The 23,313-nt window shown below is 39.9% G+C and overlaps 1 protein-coding gene across 4 annotated transcripts in view; it reads left to right on the forward strand.

Moving 5' to 3' along the window:
- The window catches only part of LOC123515638 (RNA cytidine acetyltransferase-like), a 170,174-nt gene that overhangs the window by 76,152 nt on the left and 70,709 nt on the right, over window positions 1–23,313 (forward strand). For all 4 annotated transcript variants that reach the window (XM_045274453.1, XM_045274452.1, XM_045274450.1 and 1 more), the window contains exons 14-16: window positions 15,636–15,850; window positions 16,166–16,338; window positions 18,284–18,409. In XM_045274453.1, the coding sequence (XP_045130388.1) occupies window positions 15,636–15,850; window positions 16,166–16,338; window positions 18,284–18,409 (514 nt within the window). The remainder of the gene's footprint in view (window positions 1–15,635; window positions 15,851–16,165; window positions 16,339–18,283; window positions 18,410–23,313) is intronic.

Here is a 23,313-nt window from a genome sequence, read left to right on the forward strand (position 1 = left end):
AAAACATGAAATAGAAGACTTGACTAATTTTGTACCTAATTATACCTACACACTGCTGTCAGAACTAGTTTTAACAATTGTTCTGTCTGAGAGAACTAGGTGTTAAGGTGTTAAACTTAATACTTCAGTGAAACTAGGTAACTGGTAGTCTGATCATATGGTTGTCTGGTCATATATTTTTTTCTCTTAATTGGTGTGTGTGTGTGTGTGTGTGTGTGTGTGTGTGTGTGTGTGTATTCACCTAGTTGTATTCCTAGTTATAATTTTACAGGGCCTGGGTATCATACTCGTGTGGCCCCGTCTCCATATCTACACACATCCAACTTTCCTTTAAAATTATGCACACTCCTTGCTGACACCACCTCCTCACTCAAACCATTCCATACCTCCACACATCTTTGTGGGAAACTATATTTCTTCACATCCTTCAAGCATATGCCCTTGGCTATCTTTTTACTATGCGATCTCGTAGTTCTATTTAAGTTTTCCTCTCTCAACATCATTTGCTCATTATCCACTTCATCCAGTCCATTCAACAGTTTATAAACCTGTATTAAATCTCCTCTTTCTCTTCTTTGTTCCAAGGTAAGCAAATTCATTTCTTTTAATCTCTCCTCATAGGTCATTTCTGCCAATTCCGGAACCATTTTTGTTGCCATTCTCTGCAATCTCTCCAACTTCCTTATATGCTTCTTTTTATAAGGGGACCAAACCACTCCAGCATATTCCAATCTTGGTCTAATTACCGTACTAATTAATTTCTTCATCATATCTTTATCCATATAATGGAAGGCTAATCCAATATTTTTATCAAATTATACGTTTCTCCAAACATCTTATCAATATGAGCCTCAAACTGCCCATGGTCTTGTATTATCACTCCCAAATCCTTTTCCTTTTCCACCTTTTTCAACACTACTTCTTCACCCATCTTATATGACCCTCTTGGCCGTCTTCCACTCTTCCCCATCTCCATCACATGACTTTTGCTCAGATTAAATTCCATTTGCCACCTCTTGCTCCACTCCCAAATCTTATCCAGATCTGCCTGTAAAATTTCACAATCTTCTTCACTCTTCACACACCTACACAACTTCGCATCATCCGCAAACAAATTAATATAACTGTTTACTCCCTCTGGCATGTCATTAATATATACAAGGAAAAGTATTGGTGCCAGCACTGAGCCTTGTGGGACTCCACTCTCCACCACCAACCAGTCCGACTTTGCATCCCTTATTACCGTTCTCATCTCCCTCCATCTCAAGTAGTTTTCCATCCACTTTAACACTTTTCCTTTCAGTCCTCCATAAATCTCTAATTTCCATAACAGTCTCATGTGAGGTACCTTGTCAAAAGCTTTCTTTAAATCCAAATATACACAGTCCATCCATCCTCTCTCTCTTGTATTTTGTCAACCACTCTTGAATAAAAGCTCAGTAGATTTGTTACACATGACCTCCCTTTCCTAAAGCCAAATTGATGATCCGATAATAACTTATGATCCTCCAGGAACCGTATCCAATATTTCTTTATCACCCTCTCACAAATCTTACCGACCACACTTGTTAGAGACACAGGTCTATAGTTAAGAGGCTCTTCCTTACTGCCTCCCTTATAAATGGGCACCACTTCAGCTCTTTTCCACTCTACTGGTACTTCCCTGTTTCTAATGAGCACCTTATAATATCATATAATGGATCAATCAATTCTTCTCTACACTCCTTCAATAATTTTCCTGAAACTTCATCTGGTCCCATCGCTTTATCATCTTTAAGTTCCTCCAACATTTTATATAACTCCTTTTAGGTATCTTAATGTCATCCATGTGCACATTTCCTTGTACATTCTGAGGCTTTACAAACATTGTTTCTTCAGTAAATACTTGCTGAAACCTATTATTTAGCAATTCCGCTATATTCTTAGGGTCATCTACTATCCCTTGCTCTCCTTTTAATCTTTCAATGGACTCTCTCTTTTAAGTTTACCATTTATGAACCTGTAAAACAATTTTGGATGTTCCTTACTCTTGTCTACAATATCTTTTCAAATTTTCTTTCTTCCTCCTCCTTACCCTCACATACTCATTTCTCGCCACTCTATAATTCTCCTTATTTAGTATATTCCTGCTCTTTTCCATCTTTTCCAAGCCACATCTCTCTTTTCCTTAGCCTTAACACAAGTTGCATTAAACCAATCCTTTCTTCCTTCCTCTCTCGGTTTATACTTTGGTACAAATTTCATAACTCCTTCTTTATAATATTTCATAAAAATCTCATATTTCTTTTGCACTTCTCTGATTTGTAACATCTCCCAATCTAATTTTCTGAAATAATTTTTCAAACTTTCTGTGTCCATCTTTCTATAATTCAATCTACCACTCCTGTATGTCTCGTCCTTCCTTCGCTGTGTTGTTGCTATCTGCATTTCCATAACCACATGATCACTCTTTCCCAAAGGACATTTGTATTGTATATCTCCACATAGGTACACTTCTCCTGTTAACACCAAATCCAGTCTAGCCGGTTCATCATCTCCTCTATATTTAGAATTTTCCTTCACCCTCTGTTCCATCATATTTTCCATCATTAGATTAAGAAATCTCTCTCCCCATGCTTCCTCTCGAACACCACTTACTAGATTTTCCCAATCCACCTTCTTACAATTAAAATCTCCTACTAGTATCACCTTTCTTTTTCCAGATAATACACTTTCCAAACTCGTAAAGTATCCTTGATCATATTGTCGTATTCCCTTAATATTAAGTCCAAGAATTTGTTTTAGGAGATACATAGGTCACCATGATTATTAATTCTTTTCCATCACATTTTATCCTTATGCTTATCACTTCTGCGTTGTTCTTCCCATACCAAACCTTATCCACATTTCTTTCTTTCTTTGCCATAATCATAACTCCTCCTCCACCTTTACTCTCCCTATCCTTTCTCCATATATTATATTTATTATCCAAATTTATCTTTGTTTTTTCATGCAATTTTGTCTCAGTCAAACACACTATATCAGGCTTCTCCACTATCATATAGTCTTGCAATTCCAATCTACTTGACAGTATTCCATCTATATTAGTATACATTACGGTCCACCCACTGCTCCCTCTAGGGGTTCCTCCGTATTCCTTCTTTCCACATACCACTTTCTGACTCTCTCTCCTATAACTCTCCAAAAAAACTTTTCTCTTTCCTCCTCAGACCGCTCATCATTTTTCCTTCTCGCCTCTTCCACCAATTCCTTATATCTTCTCCTCTCTTCCTCATTTCTATTCTTTCTCACAAACACCTCTTTACAACCTTCTATCTCTCTTAACTTTGATGTTCTATATAGGATATCCTCTGCAGATTGTTGTGACTTCAGTACTACTTTAATCGGTCTGTTATACAGACCCAGTCTATGGATCTCTTCCACTTCTTCTTGTAGGTCTTTTTTTCATCATCATTTAGATTTTTAACAGATCTCTTACCGTTTTAATTCTTCCTTAATTCTCTTAGGCTTATATGTTATATTTTGTTCTTTCATCCCAAATATTAACACACTCTTCTTCTTTTCTGCTATTTCCCTTATCAATGTTTCCTTATTCTTCATTACATTAACCAGTTCCTTGGACCTTTCTTTTTTGTCTTCCTTCAACTGATCTTTAATTATTTCTTGTAATCCAACCATCTCTGCTTCCCTCGACTCAGTCCATTGTGTTTTCTTCAGTTCCCATTCCTTTCAAACCTTTCATTCTGCTCACTAATCATTTCCTTAAAGTCATCTTTCTCCTTTACTACTCTATCCATTTTCTCCTCCAACCGTCTCTTGTATTTTTCAACCTCCACTCTCAAGTGTGCATTCTCATCCACCAATCGTTTTTCATTTTCCTCCAGTCTCTTAACTCTTTCCTTCAAAGCCTTGCGGAATTCTCTATCTTGCTCCTCCTCACTTCTCTGAACTTTTAATTCCTTCACCAACTCCTCAAGTCTCTTCTCCAACATTACCAATCTACCTTGCAATGTTGCCCCTGTTGAAGACTGGCCACTTTCGGCTTTGCTCCCTGGGCCTCATCAACATATTTTGAATTTGGTAATTTATTTCTTACCAGTCTATCCATTATTTTTTACTCTTTCTGGGAGCATGTGGGTGTGTGGTCACTGGGGGCCAGGCCTGGTAGCTATGTGTGTGTGGTAGGATGCGTTGGTGGCTGCTATGGCTGGCCTTTGTGTGGTTCCCGCTCTGTCGTTTGGAGTGTGGAGGTTCTCACACCTCCGATCACTCCCATGTACACGCCACCAGGCTATGTTCACTCTGTACACTCGTTCACTCGCTCTGGTCGCCCCTCAATAGCAATAAGTATTCTCACTCAAGCACATTGCTTAGCGTGTGGAGTGTTAGTTAGATGCCGCTCTGAGGCACGTCTGCTCTCCACGGAGTGCGGAGTGTGTGTGTGTGTGTGTGTGTGTGTGTGTGTGTGTGTGTGTGTGTGTGTGTGTGTGTGTGTGTGTGTTTTCACGAATGTTACAAGGCGGGACGCATGTAACTTATCTTTGAGAGGGGTGGGAGGGAAGGAGATGGGAGGAGGGAGAGAGAGAGAGAGAGAGAGAGAGAGAGAGAGAGAGAGAGAGAGAGAGAGAGAGAGAGAGAGAGAGAGAGAGATGGGAACAGTCTATGCCATTGGGTAATTTTAGACACAAGGCAGGATGCATGTAGCTTATCTTTAGTGATTGGTGGAGACAAGGATGGTGGGAGGAGCACTAGGATTTCAAAGACAGCATACGGCGTGTGTAGTTGGTATCCAACACACTATACGGGACAACTGAACTGAAGAAAGCTCAGAGAAGAAATATGACATCTACGTAGGCGTCACTGTATTTGCTACTGGGGCTTCATGACGCCCACATAGGCGTCACTGTATTGAAGGGGTTAAGCCCTTACAATGCCACCTAAGCCCTGCGCCCCTGCGAAAGCTTCCTCTAGTGAGCCCAAGAGGAAGAGGAAGATCATTACCATCAATAAAAAAGTGGAACTTTTCCATATGATCAAGGAGGGCAGAAGAGGGTGTGTGTTACATATCGTGAGAGAGAGAGAGAGAATGTATAATTACTGTATAAGGTTTTATAATTAAGTAGATTTAAATAAAATACTGTATATGTAAAGTAAAAATACTGTTTACATATTTTAAACATCCTGTTACCCACATACACATCACCAAAATTCCTAGGGGAGGGGGGTGCAAGTCCTACTTCGCAGTTTTTCACCTTGCGCGGGGCTTCTGATATCCATTAACCATGATAAATGAGGGATCACTGTATATATATATATATATATATATATATATATATATATATATATATATATATATATATATATATACTCGTATATATATACAGGCAAGCCCCGTTTAACGAAGGGGTTACGTTCCTAAAAAACACTTCGTTTAGTGAAACTTCATTAAGCGAACCGATTATAACAAGTTTAACCCCTGATTTGAACTTCCATTGAGAGTAAGCAAAGCGAGAGTGCATCATAGTACAGTAAAAGGTTTAATGAAAGTAAAAATTATGAAGTTAAACATTTAGGTAGTTTAATTTAAGTCATTATAATGTATACTAATGTATGTATGTACGTAACCTTATAATGTTGATGATCTTAACTTTATGAAGGGAGGGAGAGTGAAACGGGAAATACACTAACCGGCAACCTGTGGAATGTAAACAAAGTGCGCATCATGGTATCGCATACAAAACTTATGTACCACATTTCCACATGGCTTTCCAATTTATCCATTGTAGAGTCACAAGTTCAGGTGGTTCTTTTAGCTTTCAAGGAAGATGCGGTCTCACCAGCCTTCTTAATAGAGTCTGCTGACTTGAAAATAGTAGACAGTAGATGGAGTCAAGATGATGGCAAGCAATGTTATTAGTTTTCTGGCCTCTCTCTTGTCTGTGAATAATACCCAGCTTCACTTCGAGAGTAAGACACTTCCTGGTCTTCTTAGGAATGTTAGGCCACATTGCAGGGCGTTTTGGTGGTAAGTTGAACTAGGGAAGATGAGCTGCTGGTGACGCTATTATGGTTTGACTAGGGAGTGAGTGGTGCGCATGATCTTGATCTTGATCTTGATGCTACAGGTGACACAGAATTTCATCTGAGTCAGGCCTTGTATCGGCAGCGCCTGTGTTGACCACGAGAGGCTTGATCTTGATCTTTATTCTACAGGTGTCTCAGGATTTCTCCTGAGGCAGGCCTTAGTACCAGCAGCTCCTGGTATATTGAAAAGCCTGTCAGCTTGCATGATACGGTGGGGCTTTCAAATTTGGAAAAAATTACCGGGATAAAACTTCGTTAAAGCGAGTTTGGTGTTCGGTAGTTAAACAAAACCTTTGTTGTAGCGAAATTTCGTTGTGTGAACCTTCGTTAAACGGAGGTTGCCTGTATATATATGTATATATATATATATATATATATATATATATATATATATATATATATATATATATATATATACATATATATATACAGTGGTACTTCAACATACGATTTTAATTCGTTCCGAGATGATCGTTGCGCCATCTACCGATGGCTATTCGTATCTTAAGAATATCATCGAATTTCAAGGTGTAAATTATATAAAATTTTTCATTGTATATAAAAAAAATCGTATGTTAGGGCGATCGTATTTCAAGGTATCACTGTACATATATATATATATATATATATATATTTATTTATTTATTTATATATATATATATATATATATATATATATATATATATATATATATATATATATATATATATATTTATTTATTTATTTATATATGTTTACATCTTCTTATGAAGATGCTATTAACTTGAGATTATAGCATCTTTCCAATTAGCAAGAAAATAAATTTTATTTTAAAAGTTTTGGTTAGAAACCATAGGTCTTAATTTAACTAAAAATTGATGCTAGAGGAAAACAGTGTGTTCTGTCTGGCTCAAGACAATGGAAAGAATTGACGGAACAGTAAAAAAACCAAGGGAAATCGTTGAAGATGATGGAAAAAGTTTTAGTGTGATGCCAGCAGGCAATAGAGGAGTTGAAACATAAATACAGTAATACTCCGCTTAACCCTTTCCTTCCGGCAATCGTATATATACAATTGCATCAATGCGTCCGTAGCAACGGCGATCATACCTGTCATCAAGAATTTTCGCGCCTCAGTTTTGAGCTCCAAGCGTGGTTTCTCGAGTCAGATGGTGAGTGGAAGTGCCTGGCATGTTTCCACATATAGCGTTGTCACTAGCTCTGGAAATTTAGCAGTAACTAAGCTATTTTCCCTTTCTCCAGGCGACACTTGGCAACTCCAGCGACCCATCGGGTGGAAAGCACCATGATAAGTGCGAAGAAACATCCTGATAAGAGCGAAGGATCTCAGATTATAACTCACTATGGAGCAGGATAGAGCATATGTATTTAGCAGCGCTTCTGAGTTTGAAGACAGTGACAGTGAATATTTAGAAGAAGAAACTGAAGAAAGCGAAGACATTAGTGAGGACTCGGAAAGTGAAAAAAAAAAAATTACTTATCATTCTTTCATGTTAATTTTTTCATTATCTTCGATTTTATAATAAAATGGTAGAAGGTAACTTGTCAGATAGAGAGAGAGAGAGAGAGAGAGAGAGAGAGAGAGAGAGAGAGAGAGAGAGAGAGAGAGATCAACTAACAGGTTGGTGCATGAAAGCGTGTGTGTGTGTGTGTGTGTGTGTGTGTGTGTGAGAGAGAGAGAGAGAGAAAGAGAGAGAGAGAGAGAATAACAAAGAGAAAATAATTATTAGTATTCAAACAGTCTTCTGACAATTTCTAGGTTTACCATTTTCAGCCGTCATAGCAAACGGGAAAATAGTTTAAGCGCCGGAAGGAAAGAGTTAACGAACAGGATAGGGGATGTCAAAGCTGTTCGTAGAGCGAAAATTTGTTAAGCGGACGTAATTTTCCCATAGGAAATAATGGAAATAGGGGGATGCGTTCTGGGCTGGTCCCCAACATACCACATGGGTTTAAAAAAAAAAAAAAAAAAAAAAATATATATATATATATATATATATATATATATATATATATATATATATATATATATATATACAGGCAACCCCCACTTAACGAAGGATCAAACAATGAAATTTCGCTACAACGAAGGTTTCATTTTACTACCATCTGCTCATTTAACGAATACCAAACTCGCTTTAACGAAGTTTTATCCAGGTAATTTTTTCCAAGTTTGAAAGCTCCGCCTTATCACGCAAGCCGACAGCCTTTTGAATACACCAGCGCCTCTCGTGGACAACAGGCGCACTACTCTCACTCCCCTTCCCTTCCCGCTCTTGGTTCAAAACAATAACAGTGTCCAGCACCAGCTCCTCATCTCACGCTTAACATGCCACCAAAACGCCCTGCAACCAGCCCTGCAATGTCACCTACCATTGCAAAGAAGAAAAGGAAATCTCTTACTCGAAGTGAAGCTCGATATAATTCACAGACACAAGAGAGGTGAGAAAACTACTAGCATTGCTCGCCACCATGGCTTACCTTTATCTACTGTGTCAACGATTTTCAAGTCAGCAGATTCTATTAAAAAGGCTGGTGTGACATTAACTTCCTTACAAGCGAAAAGAACCACCCGTACTCATGACTTTGCAATTGAGAAAATGGAAAGTCTTTTGGAAATGTGGATTAATGACCAGGTACGTCGCCGCATGGCTGTATCTATCGCGCTCATCACTGCCAAGGCACACTCACTCTGGGAAGATATCCAAGCACAATTACCTGAGGAGGAAAAAGCAAAGACTCCCTTTGGTGCAAGCAAGGGGTGGTTTGATCGTTTCCGTAAGCGAGCTGGTTTACACAACATACAGATAACAGGTGTCTGCCAGTGCTGATCATCCTGCTGCTGATGCATTTCTGTTTGTCTTAAAGCAACATATCTCAAGTGGTGGCTATTGTAGTAAATAGGTAATTAGTCTAGATGAAACTGGCTTGTATTGGAAAAAAATGTCATCAAAGACCTTCATCTCCCAGGAAGAAAAGAAAGCTTCAGGATTTAAGGCAGCCAAGGATAGGCCAACTCTCACACTCGGTGGTAATGCTGAGGGGGACCTAAAGCTGAAACCTCTCGTTATTTACCAGTCAGAGAACCCTAGGGCACTGAAGGGCTTCACAAAGGCACAACTTCCAGTTATTTGGAAATCAAATAAGAAGGCCTGGCTCACTTTGTCCCTTTGCCAAGATTATGTGTGTGAGTATCTCTCACCAACATTAAAGGAATATGCAGCAGCAAATAACATAGCTAACTGATTCCTGCTGCTCATTGATAATGCACCAAGCCACCCACGTGCCATGGAAGATTGGGCTGATAACATAGAAGTCCTTTTTTTGCCACCAAATACTACATCCTTAATCTAGCCCATGGATCAGACTGTCATCGCCACCTTTAAAGCCTATTACCAGCGACGCACTATGGCTCAGCTGGTGCAGGCACTGGACAGCAATCCTGAGCTCACCATCCAGCAATACTAGCGGAATTATAACATCAAGAAAGGGATTGATAACATCACAACGGCATGGAATGAGGTGGATAACAAAACTATGAATGCAGCCTGGAGTAAAGTTTGGCCTGAAGTGGTCGCTAACTTTACTGGATTCGTCCCTGTCAGCGTCACCGACCTCCGTAAAGACATTGTTCGGCTGTCACACCATGCTGGCTTTGAGGAGGTGGATGAAGAAAATGTTCAGGAGTTGCTGAACAGCCACAGGCAACCCCTGACTAACAAAGAACTTGAGGAAATCTTAAATGAGCGAGCTCACCAGGAAACGACCGAACCTGAGAAAGAACGAGTGCTAACAATTAACTTTTTGCAAGAATTTTTTTGCAAAATAAAGAGTGCCATTGATTCATTGAAAGAAGTGGATCCAAATTATGCCAGGAGTTCTACTGCAGCCCATGAGATAGAAAAAGCACTCAGTTGTTACAAAGAAATATTGGCTGCGAAGAGACGCAAGGCTACACAACCATAATCGAGTCTTACTTCAGGCCATCCACTCCTTCCACCAAATCATGTGTCACCAACACCTTCACTCTCAAGAGATATTGCTCAGTCCATCTCTTCAAGGTCATACACACCCTCCTCTCCTGTGGCGTCCACTTCATTCCCCCGTGACCAAGACTCACCAGCTGCTGACTCACCAGACGTCATAAGCATCAGCTACTCATCAGATTCTGACTGAATGTGTAAGTAATATTTGCACTACTACTTATAATTTGTTGTAAAAAAAAGATGCTTAAATGGTACGTAAGTTTTGTATGCGGTAATGCTTATGACGTCTGGTGACTCACCAGCTGCTGACTCACCAGACGTCATAAGCATCAGCTACTCATCAGATTCTGACTGAATGTGTAAGTAATATATGCACTACTACTTATAATTTGTTGTAAAATAAGATGCTTAAATGGTACGTAAGTTTTGTATGCGGTACAATGATGCGCTGTTTGTTGACATCCCACAGTTGCCGGCTAGTCTTTCCACTCTCCCTCCCTTGTTGTGTCTCAGTGTCGCCTGCAGGCCACCGCATACTGCACTTTTGAGGCACTAGAGCAGGCATCACCAAATGGCGGACCCCGGTCCGGATCCGGACCGAGCGATGGTTCTGTCCGGACCCGTGACCAATCTGCGGCCAGGTGACAGCGGGGAGGGAGGGTGTGGCGGGTGGCGGGGCGCCGTGCAACGCTGGCGGGTGTCAACAGGCCAGTGAGAGCGTGAACACTCTCAATTTCCTGCAGTAGGAAGGTCAAGCTAATATGCAGGGTGGCAGGTATGACCAAAGGGCGTGGTGGGTATCTGGGTGGCATGCACCTTTCACCATGGTGACGAGGTGGTGGACGGTGGCAGCCAGCAGGCGACACGCAGGCAGTGTATAGTGTGGGGTGGGGTGAGGCGGGGTGGAGAGCGTTCGAGCGTGCTGCCAACGTTGCCAGACTGTCTTACTCAGCCTCTTATATTCACTGGCTTCCGACCCAAAAACTGTCTCGTGGACCTCAGTAAGGAGATTCACTTATAATTATCGTTAAAATAGTTTATTCCTGATGTTTTGAGAGAAAAAAGGGTTTTTTGGCTCTGCTCGCAATTTATTTTATTCTGAGATTTCTGTTTTCTTTAATCTGAAATAAAGGCCTTAAATTTATTTGCCTGGGACTACTTTTATTTAGGGCAAAAGAGCTAGCTGTGCACTCTGTTAAACATTTCCTGCATTGAAAATAGACAATAAATATTGTTGAATCCATATGAAAATGTCGACATAGGGAACGGCTATAAGACACAAGCTGGACTTCCGTTCGGACCTTTTACTTGGGGGAAATTTTAAGAACTGGACCTCAGTGACTTTTAATTGAATACCCCTGCACTAGAGGCTGTGACATATAGCCTGCATGGCCCCAACTTACCTCCAAGAAGAAGAAGACTCTCCCTCCCTTCATAAATTTAAGATAATCAGCTATAAAGTTAGTTACATAGATACATTAGTGTACATCATGATTAAACTGCTTAAATGTTTAACTTCATAATTTTTACTTTCATTAAACCTTTCACTGTACTATGATGCATTCTCGCTTTGTTTACTCTCATTGTTAGTTCAAGTCTAAAAAAAAAAAAAAAAAAAAAAAATTCAGGGATTAAAATGTTATAGTTGGTTCACTTAACGAAGTTTCGCTTAACGAAGTGTTTTTCAGGAACGTAACCCCTTCGTTAAGCGGGGGTTGCCTGTATATAAATATATATATATATTGTATATATATATATATATATATATATATATATATATATATATATATATATATATATATATTTATATTAGATTTTTACAAGCCTTGCCCCCAAGAAAGGATTGTTTTGTAATGCATAAAGTGAAATCTTACATGAAATACCAAAAAATAAAGCAGAGATGATGAGATCGGCCATAGACGGCGGAGACTCTGGCGACTTGGCCGCTTCTTCTTCTTGTGACCTTTTTAGCTTGGCGTGTTGTCTTTCACCACAATATTAAATTTGTTTTCACTCCTCTATTGCCTGCTATAATGGATATCATATCTTAGTATTCATATATGCTCATGACATGAGGATAACCTGGACTCCATGGCAGTGAGTGATAGTGAATTACTAATGAAATACTGTCATTCCAAGCGTTCATGGAAGCCATTTCGTGGCAGGAGGTTGCTCTGAGGTTGTTAAAGAATCTTGGATCCAGCTCCAGGAGCGCTAGAGACAGGCGGGGAGCCAGACAATCACAGAGAAGCTGCCGCGTTCGGACCCTCACCCGGCAAATTCAAACCCAGAAAATTCGCTAAAACGGATGTGGTTGTACGTTATGGGGACTTTTTCGTCTAACTTTATATAGTATGTTAAACCAGAAATTCGTTAGATGAACGTTCATTAAGCAGAGTATTACTGTATCGTGGTGAAAGCAACACGCAAGCTAAAAGGGTCACAAGAAGAAGAAGCGGCCGAGTCGCCGTGAGTCTCCGCCTCGTCTGTGGCCGATCTCATCTCTGCTTTATTTTTTGGTATTCTATGTAAGATTTCACTTTATGCATTACAAAACATTCCTTTCTTGGGGGAAAGGTTTGTAAAAAGCTAATAGAAATGTTGTTTTGTGAACATAACTGCATATATAAAACAGTAACACCACCTCGAGAGGTGGTGTTCCCAGCAACCTGAGAGCAACCTGATAGCAATCTCGTTACCGTCCCTCCAAGAGTTCATGGATGCCATTTCGTGCCAGGAGATTGCTCTGACATTAAAGTTTCTTGGATCCAGCTCCTGGCAACTAATGAGCACTTTTAGGCGGGCTACCAACCTCGACCCGCCAACAGCAATGAATCTTTGTGGATGCTATTTTACGAAGGTTGGTATGTGAGCAGGAGGTTGCTATGGAGGTTGTCTGTACCAACATAGACAACAACCTGCTTCTTGGATCCGTTCCTGGAGCTCCCACCTATCAGCCAGCTGCGGAACTCTCTGGCGCACAGTTTGAAATTGTGTCTGGCGCTCAGTTTGAAAATGGGGTTGGGCCAAATCGTGTATAAGCAAAATGATTCCGCAAATTGAATTAATTATAAAATTTTTGGTCGCATCATAACAAAAATGCGTAAATAAAAAATGTGTAAATCGAGTTACCTGTAATTCCACAATCTAAGTCATTAATATATATTGAAAATAACAATGACCTTAAAACTGAACCCTATGACACCCCACTAATTACCTGACCCCACTCGGAATTAAATCCATTAATTATTACTCTGTCGCCAATGTCAACAAAAATGAGAGATAAAGATCCACTGGATTCCCAGTTCCCTTAAAGATAATAAGAGATATCCAAAAATCAGGCACAAATGTCTTGAAATCTCACTCTTAAAAGAAGTCAAGTCATAGGGAGATGGAACTATAGAAGCAGGTGGGAAGTTCCAGAGTTTACAATAGAAAGTTATGAATGATTGACAGTATTGGTTAACTCTTATATTAGAAAGTTGGATAGAATAGGGATGAGAAGAAGAAAAAAGCCTTGTGCTGTGAGGCTGCAGGAGGAGGGGAGGCATGCAGTTAGCAAGATCAAAAGAGCCCTTAGCATGAAAATTACGATAAAAGATAGCAAGGGATGCAACATTCCGGTGGTGACAAAGAGACTGAAGACTCTCAGTCAGAGGAGGGGAGTTGATGAGACAAAAAGCTTTTGATTCCACCCTATTTAACAAAACTGTATGAGTGGAACCACCCGAAACATGTGAAGAGTACTCCATACAAGGACTAATAAGGCCATTGTACAGAGTTAGCAGTTGGAGGGACGATAAAAACTGGCAGAGACACCTCGGAACACTGAACTTTATAGAAGCTGTTTTTAGCAAGAGATGAGATGTGAAGTTTCCAGTTTAGATTATGAGTAAAGGACAGACCGAGGATATTTAGTGTGGGAGAGGGAGACAGTTGAATGTCATTGAAGAAGAGCGGATAGTGGTGTGGAAGGTTGTTTCATATTGAAAGATGGAAGAGTTGAGCTTTTGAGGCAGTGAACACTACTAAGTTTTCTCTGCCCCAATCAGAAATCTTAGAAAGATCAGAAGTCAGGTGTTCTGTGGTGTCCCTGTGTGATCTTAACCAAACTTCTTGCCCTATTCATTCCTACGCTGATGATACCACCCTACATCTATCCATGTCCTTTCAGAGACAACCAAACTTTCAGGAAGTCATTAGATCATGCAGGGATGCCACAGAATGCCTGATTTCTGATCTTTCTAAGATTTCTAATTGGGGCAGAGAAAACTTAGTTGTGTTCAATTCCTCAAAATTCAATTCCTCCATCTATCAACTTGACACAACCTTCCAGACAACTATCTCCCTCTTCTACTTTGCTAAAACAGTCTGTGAAGTTAGGCATTCTGCAGCATCTGCCAGTTTTTCTCACCCTTCCAACTGCAAACTCTGTACAAGGATTTTATCCTTCCTTGTATTAGGTACTCTTTGCATGTTTGGAGGGGTTCCACTCATGCAGCTCTATTAGATAGGGTGGAATGAAAAGTTTTTTGTCTCAACTCCCCTCCTCTGACTGACTGTCTTCACCTTCTCTCACACCAGTGAAATACATCTTTTTCTTTTATTGCTATTTTCATGCTAACTGCTCTACTGATCTTGCTAACTGTATGCCTCCCATCCTCCTGCGGCCTCACTGCACAAGGCTTTCTTCTTCCTCTCACCCATATTCTGGCCAACTCTAATGCAAGAGTTAATCAGTACTCTCAATCATTCATACCTTCCACTGGTAAACTCTGGAACTCCCTTCCTGCTTTTGTATTTCCATCTTCTTTTAATTTGACTCCTTTTAAGAGAGATGAGTCGAGACATTTGCCCCTGAATTTTGGCTAACTCCTATGTTCTTTTAGTGAGCTGGCAACATAGTGTGCCTTTTTTTTCATATTGTGTTGTCCTTGGCCACTTGTTCCTCCTATATATATATATATATATATATATATATATATATATATATATATATATATATATATATAGATAGATAGATAGATAGATAGATAGATAGATAGATAGATATAAATAAAAAAATGTTGAAAGAGTTTGGCCAGGCAAGGTGTAAGCACGAGAGTTTAGTTTTTAAAAAAAACTAGAGAACAATAGGAGGAACCTCATCAGATCCATAAACCTTCTGAGGTTTAGGCCATGGAATCTTGAACCTTGATCAGCGGCTGACAAAATCGGCACCTCCTCCTCATCTGTTTTTTTTTTTTTCAGTTTTTCATAAAAGATTTGACTTAGTGATGTATTAATAGTTTTTTTAAGGTTTGAGTAACAAAATCTCCAAAATAGGCAGACTTTCTCAGTGGCTAAAAATGTAAGCCTGCCCCATTACCACTGTTTTCTGTGGAAAAGTTATGTTTGAGTAAAGTGATTTTAAATAATGTGACGTCTCCAGAAATATAGCCCTTATGTTAATCGAGAGTTGACTGTATTTGTACACCTCATTGTGACTACTGTGTGTCATGAGATATCAGTCTAATATAAAGATAAACGAAGAGTTCCTTTCAAAATCTCTTTTCTGATCCACAGCCAGATATCCAATAGCACAACTGGGGAGCACACAATGATCATGCTCAAGGTCCTTGGGGAAGATAAGGAGGCTCGCACTCAGTCATGGTTGGCAGATCTTTGGTTTGACTTTAGAAAAAGAGTTATGAATCTCTTGCCTGCAGCCTTCAAGGGTTTTGATTGCAAATTTGCCCTCAACCTCTTGACCAACAACATCTACAAGAAAACAAGGGAAGGTAATTATGAGAGTTTTACTTTTCTATAATGTTAAGCCTTTTTTTCATGTCTTATAATCCTTTATTGCATGTGATAGATTAAATACACTAGACTTGTATTCCATCTTGTGATGCCTCAGGCTCATAGTAGAGAAAAGTTTAATAGTGTTGCTGTTGACACTGTCAGTGTTTTAAAATGAAACTATTTTTCATGAAAAAGGCTTTCTCTGTTCACACCATACTCAGATAAAAGCTTTAGGATAATCTGCTTTCTCTTTCCTTTCTCTTTAACTCACAACTTGACAATTGTACCTGTTGTCTGTAACCTGTTGTCAGCCCTCAGCATGATGGAGCTCAAACTTCACTGCACTCCTGGTGACCTGCAGCGGCTGGAGGAGTTTGTGCACCACCAGTGTGAGGCAGCCTTCATTGTGGATATCCTGCCTACCCTTGCCCATCTCTATTTCCTCAGGAAGATTAAAGACTTCAAGCTAAAGCCTGTGAAAGCTGTGAGTATTGCAAGTGTACTGTATTGTTTTTCATGTTGATGGCAAGAGTTTAGATTATTTTGTATGTATTATACTTTTTATCATGCTTACGTGTATTTTCAATATACAATTTTTTTTAAATAGATGAAAAATTTCATATAATTTTATTTCTTGAAATACGAAGATGTTTTTAAGATACGAATAGCCATTGGTAGGAGGCGCAACGATTGCTTGGCTACCCGCATCCACCCGAACATTCAGCCCGCATTGTGTATCAATGTTCATCCTTTGTGCATATATGTGTCTGTGCTGCTTGGCAGTGTGTATTTTTTCTTAAGTTTTGTGAACTCAATACTCAATGATTATGGGTCCCAAAAGTAAAAGTTTGACGAGAAACACACAAAATAGCCTGTATTCACATACTGATTACACTTAGAAATTCAATAAACGAGTGAGTACAAATGGTGTTCTGCCCACAAGCAGCTCATCCTCATTGCAATACAAAAAACCAGAAGTCTCTAGATGTTATGGTTACCAAATTTCAGTAAATGCATAATTACATTGTAATGCGTGTTCTCTTGTATTTGAGAAACTAGGCTCAGTGATACGAGCATTTGTTCTATACAATACTCCCAAGTGCTTAGAAATTTGAATTTTTAGGTTCCGACTGGTGGAACCAATATACCGTGACATACAGTCCGGACATCTAAAACAATATACAATTTTTCAGCACAAAGGAGTAGGAATAGCATCTTTAAATTTAAATAGAGAACCTATGGTATTTTTATTAACAAAAACTTAAAGATGCTATTCCTACTCCTTTGTGCTCAAAAATTGTATATTGTTTTAGATGTCCGGACTGTATGTCACGGTATATTGGTTCCACCAGTCGGAACCTAAAAATTCAAATTTCTAAGCACTTGGGAGTATTGTATAGAACAAATGCTCGTATCACTGAGCCTAGTTTCTCAAATACAAGAGAACACGCATTACAATGTAATCATGCATTTACTGATCAGGACTTCAACATAAAGTATAGGAGATATTGTAACTCAGACCTTAGGAGAGCGGAATCTTTATTTATTGTAAAAGAGAAGCCAGAGTTAAATGGTACAGAAATAGCTACCAAATTATTAATTTTCTCTTAATATTTTCGAACTTGGTGAGATAGTGTCATTATAGCATAGTTAGGAGTAGTAGGTTCATATACGTGTACTATGTTTCAACCAATCAGCATTGAGTATTTCGTTCAGGCTAAAATATTTCTGTAATAGACTAACTGTTGTACATCATACCTTTAAATTTTCTCTTTTTTTTGTATTAGCTATGACAGATTAAAATTTTGTACTATATTTTGTATTGGATAGGAAATTCTTAGTGAACCAATCAGATTTTGCCATCTAGTGAGTAGGAGCCTATAAATACTGGTAAGCCAGTCTCCCTCCCCACTTACCTGTTGGAGGAACAAGTAACAGGACCACTGCATCTGGTCATTTTTTTAACGTTTTATGTGTGGTTTTACAGTGCCTTTTTGTACCTGAAGATGGGATATGTACTTTCCCGAAACGTTGTGAAGTGGATATAATGAAGATAAGCGTCCTTTTGTGGGTCTTCTCTCTCCTATACCGTATATATATATATATATATATATATATATATATATATATATATATATATATATATATATATATATATATATATATATATATATATATATATATATATATATATATATATATATATATATATATATATATATATTGGAACCTCTAACAGTGTACAGTTTAGTTTAGTTCAGCATTCATGTTTGCTTTCTGTGATTTTTACATTAAGCAATCCCTTCAGGAATGTATTCCATGCATAAATTGAGAAATCCCTGTCATAGCAAAAAAATATATAATGATTCTGTTAGTTTAAGTTGTGAGTGCAAGATGGTTAAGGTTTTCTTCTTCATATGTTTTGGCAGGCCATTCTGTGTGGAGTTGGTATACAGCGCAAGACACCACACACTGTTGCAGCTGAACTTGGCATTGCACACAATATTGTAATGAGCCAGATGCATTCACTCATTACTGACCTTACCAAGCAAATGGTAAGTAACTGATATATCTCTCCTTGTGTATATTCTCTTTTTACATTTACACAATACAGGACTTGAACTATACTCATCTGGTCCTATTTTCTCTCTCTCTCTCTCTCTCTCTCTCTCTCTCTCTCTCTCTCTCTCTCTCTCTCTCTCTCTCTCTCTCTCTCTCTCTCTCTCTCTCTCTCTCTCTCTCTCTCTCATCCATTCATGATAGTATATAAAGTGTGATGTACACACTAAATGAAATAGAAACATTAAAACAAGTGTATGTAAGTGAAGATAGAAATATAGAAAAGGAAAACAAAATTAAAGAAGTAAGGGAAGAAGAGAAGAAAATAAGCAAAGTGAATCCAGGAAGAGAAAATAGAGCTTTTATTGGAGATAAATGAACATGAAGGTAAAGTAGAGGTACTTAAGAAAAGATCAGGAATAAATTCTATATTGAAAGTGTCATATACAAACATAAATGGACTTACATCATTAGTCAGAGTAATTGAAGACTATCTAAAAGAACAATAGCCAGATATTGTGGGGATTACTGAAACAAAGTTGACTGATAATTCAGCTTTATAGAATATAGAGGAAAGTAAATATAACATGGATGTAAAAATGACATTTTTAAAACTAAAATGTATTTTTTTACTTACCTGTTCCTTCTACTATAGGCAATGAATGAATGTATGTCTCCTTGAGTCTGTTAGTGATTAAAAAATCAACCCCCTAGTGCAAGTCAATGCATTGTTTTCCTATTCCTCCTTACAGTAGCCATCTTCACACCCCACTTCTCTATGACCATGAGAAAAAAAACTCAGAAGAGAAACATTGTGTGGTGAGGAAGGGCAGGAATGTGTGTTGAAGGAAAACGTAAGTGAAAAATACATTTTAGTTATAAAAATGTCATTTATTTCACATAAGACCTGTTCATTCTACTATAGGCAGATTGCCACATTCAGGCGGTGGAGCAATGCCAAGTAGGGGGTGAAAACATCCACAAGTATTCATGACTCCTACCAGGCAGGTGTGGAAGTCACACAGGGAAGAATGTTGGGTAGTGCTGTCGTAGCGTCTCCCAATAGATCCGTGCCATGATCCTCAAACTGGTTAGGATTGTAGGATGGTGTGGCACAAAGCAGCAGACGTTAAGGGATGACGCTGCCAGCCGACACGACGGGTCTCAGGGAGAAGATCCCGTCCTGAACCCTATGGACTGCCTTAAGGTAGTGAGTGGCGAAAACAGACTGCGTTCACCAGCAGACCATTGACATTTCGTCATCCACTGCCTTGTAAGTGGACCACAGTAGTGACATTGCCACACTCTGCATATTGTGTGCTCTTAACTGGAGTGTAGGTCCCAGATGTTCAGGGAAGTCATCATGAGCAGCCTGTATCAACTGCTAGAGGAAGTAAGAGATGGCTGTCTTGGAGAGAGGGCAAGTGGGGTCCCAGACAGAGAGGGAAAGGTGCCTAGGCCTAGATGGGGACTGTCCTGTGAAGGTACAACTGCAGAGCATGAACAGGACAGAGGAGCTGTTCGCTGTCATCGGAGCAGACAGCCTCCAAAAGACTTGTCAGGACAAACTCCCTGGGAAGTGGATTAGATGGAGTCTCCTTCTTGGCCACAAAGTCAGAAGATAGACAGCACCATGTCATGACCCTGAACCACAACCTGAGCAGAGAGAGCCTGAATTTTCCCAACTGTCATGGTTTTTGCCAGAGCCAGAAGAAAGAGAGTCTTCAAGGTCAAGAACCAGAGAGGACTGGTCTAATGGGTTAGAGGGAGTGCCAACAAGTTACCATAAGACCACGTCCACATTCCAAGGGGGTACTGTGGGCATTGCCCTATGTACCCTCTACCAACAGGCATGAATGACCTCCTGTAAGACACGTTGAAAAGAAAGGTCAAAACCTTTCAGATGGAAGACACTGTTAAGCATAGCCTTGTATCCTTTCACCACCGAAAGTGAAAGGTGATAGTCCTGGTGCAAGTGGAGAAGGAAGTCAGCAAAGTTTTGACTGGAGACTTTCAAAGTAGTGTGTTCCTCCTGGTAACACCACCGACAGTAATGGTTCCACTTATATTGGCAGTTCACAATGGTTGAACATCAACGAGATCCCGCCAGGAACATCGCAATTCTTTGGGAATGGCCTTGGTAATGGAGGAGTTGCTGGACAGTTTCCACGCGGTCAGGCGAAGCGCTTGGAGACCGGCGAAGAAGCAATGGAAGTGAAGCTGCTGCAGAAGGTGTGTCCATGTTGGGAGGAGGTGGGGAGTGTTGATGGTCACCTGTAGCAGATCTGGAAACCATTTCTTGCATGGCCAGAACGGTGCAATGAGGATAATGGATGTCCCCTGTGACAACCGGAGCTTGAACAGAAGTTACCTGATTGCTGGAAATGGTGGAAAGGGGTATAAATCCATGTGGTCCCAAGGGAAGAGAAAAGCATCTGTGGCAATGGCCATGGGATCTGGGAATGGAGAGACAAATGCAAGGAGCTTGAAGTTCTGGCTGGTGGCGAAGAAATCCACGAGAGGCATCCCCAAAGTCGCCACAGGGCTCAACATACATGAAAGTGAAGAGTCCACTCTGTGGAAACTAATTACAGGTTGAACCTCCCAAATCCGGCAACCACCGAACCTTAGACTTGCCGGACCATGGAAAATTCCGAACTATAGGTGGTCCCCAAAACACCCTCTATATACTTACCCTGCATTATACAAATGTAGCTGTAACATTGTTTTGATATATTATAGTTGTACATGAAAATATACATGCAGAAGCATATAGAAAAACATGTTGTAAATTAAGTTCAGCATGGAAAATTTTTGCCTGCGCCATTATCATCTCGCCGGATACAGGGACGTTACCAGCACGCCGAAGCTTAAACCACTGTATGAGAGCACTGTCTAAATCACTGCTTTTACCCTCCTTAAGTGTTCTTCTTGCTCTCACACTCACTGTAAAACTTGAGAAGTTGATTCTTCTGTTTTTTTATATCATAGATGGTTGATAAGCCAATGCTGTACTGTTGGCATAGGGTTCGCACTGAAACACCTTTATCTAGCTTCCTCAATACGTCCACTTTCTGTTGCATTGATATTGTCATATGTTTGCACTTTTTCTTTGGTTCACATACAACACTATCACTTCCTGGTCGCTTGGAAGCCATGTTTAGGGGCAAATATTACAGATAAAAATGTTTATGCACCTGAGGAGGTGGTGCTTGCAATGAGCGGCAGTGTGGTACTGATCCAAATTTGACCCAGAATGCCCAGGCTCCAAAATACAGTACAGCGCCGCCTCGTCCTAGCGGCGGTCCGGCAAATTACTCCGGCCAATTCAAAAATTCCGGCAAACAAAAATTTTGCTGGATTACAGGTGTTGCCGGATGAAAGAATATCGGATTAAGGAGGTTCAACCTGTATTATGAATATATTTGTTCTTACAATAGACGTGCTGAGCTCCATAATCTTCTCCGTTGAATAAAGCCCCCTGATAGGACACCACTGCCCATCTGCCATGCAAGTTATCTCCTATTCAATACAGAAGACACCCCATCACATCCAGGTTGGCAAGCTCATATAGAATGCCCTCCCCATTGGCCTTATTGAATGCCCCCTTAAGGTCTTTAATTAAATGTTTGACAATAATCTTTGACAATAATCCATGTTGTTACCAGTGTTGGGTCCAAGTACATGTACTCGTACTCATACTTAAGTACACAATTTCATGTACTCGTACTTGTACTTGGGCTTAAAAATTCCTCTGTACTTAAGTGTACTTGTACTTGTACTCGAGCTCCAGAGTCCAAGTACTCAAGAATTTTTTTAGTACTTTCGCCAACAAACAAAACTGTAGTGTGGTGTTTGACGACCAGCTGGGTGGTGGTGAGGTCAGGGTGGGGGATTAACAAAGGTGTGTCCTAAGCTTGGGGGAGTCAGGTGACACAGGGGGTCTAGAAGGCTGGAATGAGGTGGTGAGTCACTGGTGACAGGCCATGTGAGGCCAGTGATGGTACCCAGGGGAAAAAGGAGTTGCTATTTGTCAAAAACTTGGATTTGAGTAGGATTCGAGTACAGTACAAAAGTACTTTTGTACTTGTACTCGAGTACAGCTGTAAAACTGAGTACTTGTACTTGTACTCGTGGCATCATCAAGTAATCGTACTTGGACTCAAGTACAAAAGAATGTACTTGAACCCAAGCCTGGTTGTTACTTAGACAGTTAATAATAGCTCCTGTTGTTCCCTGACCCTTGATAAATTCATACAATGAGTCACTGAGGTCTTCTCCAATAAGATAATATAACCGGGCCAGTAGAATTCTTTCCATCATCTTGCTAACACAGGATGTTAAAAAAACAGGGTTAAATCTTCCACCAGCTTTGGGTATTGGTATAATAGTCACTCTTTTCCATTCCCTTGGTAGTCTGCTTCCCTAAAACTCATATTGAAAATGCAAAGCGGAGGCCTTTGCTCTATGGATGCTAGACAGTTTAAGATGTCATATGTGACTCCGTCCTCCCCAGGTGCATTAGATTGTCTGTGCTTTACTGCACTCAGCAGCTCGTCCTACATGATATCGGTGCATGTCAGCCCCACTATATTCAACGTCCCAAAGATAAGTTCCCTCCTATCCTACTCCCACTCATTGACAGCTCAATTCACCTCAGCTGGCAACCTGTCACGAGAAGCAGCACATGACCACTGCTCAGCTAGCTGCTCCACCATCCCCTCAAGGCATGGATGTGCCACACCCCATTTTCCTCTTCCCCTGACTTTATTTAATCTCCTTCCATATTTCATGTTTGTTAGTATTGGCCCCCAGCCTATTTGCAAATTTTTTTTCCAGTACAGGCAACCCCCCAATTAACAAACATTCACACAACAAAATTTTGCTACAACAAATGTTT

The sequence above is a fragment of the Portunus trituberculatus genome, chromosome 39 (genome assembly GCF_017591435.1).
Source record: "Portunus trituberculatus isolate SZX2019 chromosome 39, ASM1759143v1, whole genome shotgun sequence".
In the NCBI taxonomy this organism is placed as follows: Eukaryota; Metazoa; Arthropoda; class Malacostraca; order Decapoda; family Portunidae; genus Portunus; species Portunus trituberculatus.